Below are 7724 nucleotides of genomic sequence, written 5' to 3' on the forward strand. Positions count from 1 at the left end.
AAAGCTGAATAACTAAAACTTGTATAAAAGAAAAAGTTGTATCCTGGGGTGGTCAACTTTCTACTGAGGTAAAGTACCAGTTTTTAGAATTTATACAACAGATAAAGTGAGAAACCCAATTAGATTCATAGGCAATTATTGCCAGTCAAAGCAACAGCAAAGAAATCAAAGAAGCAGGGTTAATGAAAATCAGAAAATGTGCTCAAAGTAATGGAAATCCAAACATCAAGAAGTACAAAACCAAGTAGAAGTATGAGCAACCATGATCTACAAAACCTACCATAGTAATCAGGCACCTTTCTCATCCTTTTCCTCTTGAAGCAGCTTGCATATCTCCTCCCTAGCCTTCAAAATGGCGCCAATTCCACCTAGGCCCTTACAAAACATCGAACCTTCGAGATAATCTTTAGTAGCTACCACAAATTGAATATCCCGAGTTCTACACTGTTGAAGAACTCGCTCAAGCACCAACTCCTTTCTAATAACAACAAATTTCCCGCGAATATCAAGCTCCTTTCCCTGCTTCTTGTACTCCATTTTTCTGGCCCCTGTGGTTATATCTTGTAACTCAAATGCTACTAGATCTAACTCATTCCATAAGAATACAACACGTAAGCAATTCAACTCCAATAGTTTCATAATTGATTCGATGTCTACCACACACCTATCATCCTTATGTGCTATGAGTTCAAGATATTCTTTTGGAATTCTCTTTTGAATAACTATACCAACATTCCCTAAGATATCAACTGACTGATTGAGAGCTTCGCTAAAGGAATATGGCCTCCATAAACTATACTGCATTCTTTCAAAAGGTTCTTAAAAATTTTAGATCCAAAAATTTTCAATAGCTTTCTCCTGTCAGGCAACATTTTCAAACACTCCATTAAGGCAAAGTCAATATCGAAAGATGAACCAAAAATCAGCGAAGTACATCCCATAAGAGACTCGATAAGCCAAAAATTTTCCAAGAAAGTATGAGCTAAATACTCAAACTGCCTATGACTTCCTTGCATTAATATTCTTTCACTAAGATGAATATCAGGAAGAACGTTCGCAACATTACCAGAAACTGTAATCAGACCCATTAGCTTCCATCCTACCAGAAAAAACCCAAATTTATCTTCAAAATCTAAAAGGTCTTGAAGAAACTTAGTCTTGAACTCTTTTTGAACAATGTAATCCAATTTCAAACCCCTTTTAAAAGGGACATAGGAAAAGGAAATTGGCTTCTCTAAAGTTTTTTTTAATGAAGGCTCGGTTGCTGGGATTCTTGTGATGAAAGAAAAGAAGAAACGTAAGCGTGTTAGTTTTGTAAATATTGTTGAAGTGTTTGGAGATTAAGTCAAAGAAATATTTGTTGGGATTTGCCTTGAAACTTATAATCCCACATCAAAAGTTGAGTAAAGTTATAAGAGTTGAGAGCTTGTCTTTTATCCCACATTGGGAGTTTAGTAAAGTTGTAAGGGGTTTCACTTTTATAAATAAGATGTTTTGGTTTTAGTTTGGTAATCCCATATAATTAGACACCAAGAGAATAATTAGGTGAATAAGTTATTAAAATTGTGTAATTGAGTTTTCGGTTAATTTTTGAGTAAGGAGTTTTTGGAGACTTTTCTCATTTTAAAAGTCTTATAATTTATTAGTGGATTATGTTTGGGGTAGGTCATTTTGAATTAGGTCCAAACAAATATATTTTTATATTTTTATTCTTGATTTGAGCTTGCTATTTTATGTGTGGGAGCTTGCTATTTTATGTGTAGGTGTTGCGTGTGGGTCGAAACAAATATATTTTTATATTTTTATTTTTGATTTGAGCTTGTTATTTTGCGTGTGGGTGTTGTGTGTGCGTGTTGATTTCTCAATTATTTCTTAACAAAATCTCATTTGGATTAAGTGACCCCTCAATTTTTGATTTCCCAATGATTTCCTAACAGAAGCTTATTTGGATTAAGTAGCCTCTCAATTTTTTTCAACAATTCTAAAGTATGAGAAAAAGAATTTATACTTCTTTCCTTTGTTATCATATCCAACCTGTTCTCCAAACTATTGATCACATATTTTTTATCTTCATAAGGGATTGACAATGAAATCAAAGTTAAGGTAGAACTGTAGTGCTTCAATTTTTTTATAAGAAGTTGGAGCTCAAGAAAATGCATCGTATATGAAGAAAGAAAGAAAAGACATATATAAAGAAAGAAAAGAGAAAAAAAATATAAATATAAAGAAAGAAAGAAAAGACAAGATTATAAAACTACTAAAATAAAACGAAAGAGAAAAAGAAAATAAAAATTACTTGAAATCTTTAGTTGCCAAGAAGATGTCACAGAATAACTATAACTATATTGAAGAAGGAAAGAAAAAAGAACAGAAGAGACAGAAATAGACCAGAGAAATGTGAATAAAGAGAATAGCGCAGAAGAAGAGAGAATGGTGAAAATAGAAGCAAAAAGTTTTAATTTCATTCATGATGCTCGTTTACAATATATATGCCTTCCTTTCAATATATTAAAGACATGTGATATATATATATATATATATATCTATATATATATCTATTTATATATAAGCCAACAGATGCTAAAATCTATGCAATATATTAAAGTTACCCTTTTTTGTTTTAATTTAAAACTAGTCATTAAAAAATATTGTAAGTAATTTTGGAAAAAAATTGTGATAGGTGAGAATGGTTTTTGTTTAGCTAGAGAGAGGGACTATTTGCACCACAAAAAAACTCGCAATACATCCCAAAAAATTAACCAATAAAAAAATTACTTAAATATCCATTAGTTAATTATTTTTTTTAACATTTACACCCCTTCTCAGTAAATTATGGAAAATGAATTTTTGAAAACTTCTCTAATGTATTGGAAATTTATTTCGAAAATTTCTTAATTATATCGAAAATTCATTTATGGAAAGTATTGCAGTTATCTAGAAATACATTTTTAGAAAGCATTGCAATTATCCATAAATGTATTTTTGGAAGTAATTTTTTATTTCAGTTTCTTTATTACGATTTCTTAACCAATGTTTACCATGAAAATATTGAATGTCTCTTGCTACGATCTCCAAACAAGTCTATAATGATTTTTTTGATGTATGCGATGTTTAAATTCAATAGTAAAAATCTCTAATATTTTGGCTAAGCATTGTCTGGTTAATAACGTTTGAAATACTTTATCAATTCAAACAAACATGCATTTAAAAGGAATTGCTAATTGAAAAGAGCATTCGTGAAAATGGCTATTGCACTATGTGCGGTGAGGCAGTCACACTCCATCGCACATGGTGCAATAGCCAATTTGCATGAGTGCCTCTTCATACTTAGCAATTCCTTTCAGATGCACATCCATTTAAATTGTAAAATATTACAAATGTTATTGAACGGACAATGCCTGATGGCCAAAAGATTAGAGGTATCTATTAGTGGATTTGCAGTTTGCTGATGACATATTAGGTCAATTCTTATGTATTGGAAAGTTGTTTGGTCTTTATTGGTAACCGAAAGTTATTGTATATCGAAAATCCATTTCTAAAAGTTTTTTAAGGATTCTAAAAATGAATGTCTAGAAACCATTGAGAAATTTTGAAAATATATTTTCCAAAATTCTTAAAGGTTTCTGAAAGTGAATATCCAAAAACTTTTGAGGGATTTGGGAATGAATTTTTGTTATGTTGAAGAAGTTTTCAGACATTGATTTTTCATAAACCTTCAACAATTTCAAGACATTCATTTAACGAATGCTAGAATCACCACCCTAAATCGCATCTCTAAATATAAAATCCTAAATCTTTTAGAACTAAATACAAAATCAAATGAAAAACTAGAAACAAGAAAAACAAACGATTACTTATGACTCTAAGCTATCGAACATCAAAAGGTGATTAGGGCTTGATTTGGGGCTTAATCTCTTAAGGGTTTAGGGCTTTCAATGAAGAAGAAGAGAGGGAGTGTGGGGTGTTTGGATTTTTTAGTAAATTAATATTTTGGTTTGGGGAAGGAATTAGTGTTAATAATAGTGGGGTGTGAAAAGAAGTAGTGAAAGTGTAAATAGTCCCTCTCAGTTTCGTATTAAGCCTTTATTTAAATAATTATAGACAATGAACAAGGAGAAGGGAACAACACAAAAGTAAAAAGAAACTTAGGAACAGTTATAGACAATGACCCGAGCTTTTGCCCCAAATTTTTGGTATTCTTCTTTTCCTTTTTCTTATTTTGTTTTCTTGTTTAATTTTTATTATATATTTATTTACTTATTTATTTATTAGAAAAATACTTTAATTATTTGATAATAAAAAAATAAAAGAACAAAAAGTGATTTTATAAATTTGTAAATTTGATTTTTTTATTTAAATAAAAAATTTCACTCTCACAACAACATATAGACAAAAAATTTTTAAAAAAATTAATTAAATTAATTTTCATAAGCAATTGAAATAAAGATCTTTGTGTTACTTTCATAATTAACTAGCATCTTTATTACACTTCTGCAGCGAAACGCTAGTAATTATCTAGTACTTACCATTAAACTTAAACCTATTTGTATTAAAGTTGTTAATTTTTGACACATTATTGATTTTCTTTAATTGAGCTATCGATTTAATGCCATTCGTTATTATCCCAATGCCATCTTATAAAAGTTAAACCTATTAGATCTATTGTTTTTGTACTATTATTTATTAGAGAAATTATCAAATAAACTGACAGTGATAATGTTTAATTTCACAAATGAGGTTAAGATATAACATATGTCCCCTAGTGTATATTTAAAAAAATAAAAAAATAAATTTAAAAAATAAAACATTTGTCATCATCTTAATCTCATTTATAGAATTAAAAAACTCTCCTTTTAGTATATTAAATAATTTTTCTATCTTTTATTGTTCATTCAGTTTTCAATTCCAAAAAGATTTAAGGTTTGGCTTTTTTTAGTGTATCTACAAAAATTAAATTTAAATTAATATATTATTTTTCAATTGAGATATTAATTGGTTGCCATTTGACTGCCAATCAAGCCCTCTTTGGAGTTTTGTTTTTCTTTTTTCTTAAGGAAATCACAAAACAATCAAACATAAAATATTACAAATTTTCAAGAAATAAAAAAAAAAAACTATACACTTAATCAAATATGCAAAGAATTACATTGACTTAATCAATGCAATAAATGTCAATCAACTATTAATTTTATAAAAATAAAAATATAATTATATTAATTATTTACAGTGTAAATGTTAAAATTAATTTTAATTTTATGTAATATTTTATTTCAATATAATATATATTTTATTAGAAATATTTTATTTCATAATATTATTTATAATTTCAAAAACAAATAAATGAAAGTATGAAAATAATATACTAAATTAAATTAAATAAGATTAGATAATGCATTTAAAATATCTACCTATTTTATGGGTAATATATTTTTTACAAGAAATAATATAATGCATGAAAATTATATTCATACTTAATTTTATTTTTTAAGTATAATATTTAAAGGACGGAGATAAAAAAAAAAAAAAAAACCTCTTTGATATGAATATACATATTTGTCATTAAATAAAATATTTAAGTACTATTTTTTTGAGATGTTAATTAATTATATCAATTAAAGTATGTAAAATATATATATACATATATACATATTTTTAAAAATTAAAAATCGTATAACTAACTAGAACTTTTTATCCCCAAGCGAAGCCGGGCAAAAATTTCTAGTATTAATAATAGTAGTATCCTCAATTTTTGAACTTGATTTGTCATTTGTATATCATTAACCATCATATATAAGATCAAAATATCTCAATGCAAAAAAATTGGAGTATCTTTTCTTTGTACTCTGTTCCAAAATCAATTCTTATTTAAGTTTTCAAATTGGAGTAGAAATCATACAACCAATCAGATTATTAAGAAGTAAAACAAAATTTTAGTCCGAGATTGACTAATATAGCGGAAATAAATGGTTTTCCAAATCCTAGTCCAAATTGAATTGCTCTAGGGTTACACACACACACACACACATATATATATATATATGCACACCTTACAATTCATAATTCGTCCAACACAAACAGGCAAGAGCCAGCGATCACGAAACGGTGCAGCAGGAAAGAGTCATGGAGAAGCACGTTCCATCGGATTTAATTAACGACATACTCAGCCGATTACCGGTAAAGAGCCTGCTTCGCTTCAAGTGTGTATCCCGAGGATGGTGTTTTCTAATAAACGATCAAAATTTCATCAAACTCCATCTCAAACGATCCACCCAAAGCAACAGTCACAGCAGCCTTGTAATTGTCCAATATACTAAACTTAGTTTGGTGGATTTGAGTTCGTTACTTGTCGTGGAGGAAGTCGCCGATGATTCTTTGAGGCAATTATTCAGAGGCTCCATTAAAGTGCTGGGCATATGCAACGGCTTGCTTTGCTTGTCCAATTCGGCTTATAATCGTAATATTTTGTGGAACATGTCTACCAGGGAGCACCTGACTTTGCCCCCTGTGCCTGAAAATTTCCTCCTTTATCCTACTCCTGAAACTATGAAATTGTTCGGATTGGGATATGACCCCATCGACGATAATTATAAGGTAATTTTTGTTTCTCAAACTTACCAATCGAAACATAAGGGAATTTTTTATAGTCTAAGATCGAAATCATGGGGAAAGATTCACGATTACAGTAATTGGATTTATTGTGGTTCCGGTAGTGGAGTGTATGCAAGTGGTGCTTTACACTGGCTTGTATCCAGATCGTGGAAAGAAATGATGGAAAACAGCGATGTATTCATTGTAGCAATCAACCTTAATACTCACAAACAACAGTTTTTTCGTTGTCCTGATCAAGATCCTGATCAAGATCAACATCAAGATCAAGAGTATAAGGCTTGGAACATCCCACCTCATCGATTTGATTTCAAGACTATAGAGGTTTTGGGGGAACAGCTTTGTGCAATGGACCTGAATGGCAACCATAATTTCACAGCGGACATATGGTTGATGAAGAAGTATGGCGTGCAGGAATCCTGGACAAGGCTATTCTCGATTCCATACTTTCATACTGGGTATATATCTAGTTACGCTGGTCTGTTTGTTCATCCCTTAACTTGTTCAAAGAATTGTGACGAAGTTTTAGTAGACGTCCGACATGATCATGCAAGGCTAATATTTTATTACAATCCGAAGAACAAAAGTGTTAGGTATGTTAACATCCCTACGTGTCAAAATAGCTCTTTTGAAGTACAAATTTGTCACGAAAACCTTGTATCATTAACATCTAGAGAGAGGCCGTAAGAGGAAGCTATGAAAACAGACCGCAAGTTAGTCTCCCATGCTGCTGATTACTTTCCTTGCGGATTAGGGGGTAAATTACCTTAATTTTTTCTCAAGTTTTTTTGTCTCATGATTGCACTATAAAAAAAATCTAAATATTCTAATGCTGAAACTTTGTATTTTGCTTAGGCAATCTAGATTTTTCTTTTTCTTTTGTGGATTTTAAGAGTAGAGAACATTCCATATTAAGATATTTTCATAAGATATATATACGCTAGTTTTTAATATGTGCATAATACATGTGCAATTTTCATTTTAAAAAATTCATTTTAATAAATAATTTTTTGATACTATCATAATAATGATGAATTTTTAATAATTTAATTTTGATTTGATATACTATAAGTAAAATTTAATAACTTTTGATATAATTTTTATTTTAATAAAATTTT

General features: G+C 29.5%; 2 protein-coding genes across 2 annotated transcripts; one reads left to right on the plus strand and one right to left on the minus strand.

The window, feature by feature from the left end:
* Positions 1–288: 288 nt before the first annotated feature.
* LOC111304465 (eukaryotic peptide chain release factor subunit 1-2-like) lies at positions 289–804 on the minus strand. The gene has a single exon (XM_022900989.2). The coding sequence runs from the start codon at positions 802–804 to the stop codon at positions 289–291; it is 516 nt and encodes a 171-aa protein (XP_022756724.2).
* Positions 805–6120: 5316 nt separating this feature from the next.
* Positions 6121–7293, plus strand: LOC111276222 (F-box protein CPR1-like). Its single transcript, XM_022862001.2, has one exon. It carries the CDS (start codon positions 6121–6123, stop codon positions 7291–7293), a length of 1173 nt encoding a protein of 390 aa, XP_022717736.2.
* The last annotated feature ends 431 nt before the right edge of the window (positions 7294–7724 follow it).

This window comes from Durio zibethinus, chromosome 25 (genome assembly GCF_047325235.1).
Source record: "Durio zibethinus cultivar Kanyao isolate XHJ-2024 chromosome 25, ASM4732523v1, whole genome shotgun sequence".
NCBI classification, from domain to species: Eukaryota; Viridiplantae; Streptophyta; class Magnoliopsida; order Malvales; family Malvaceae; genus Durio; species Durio zibethinus.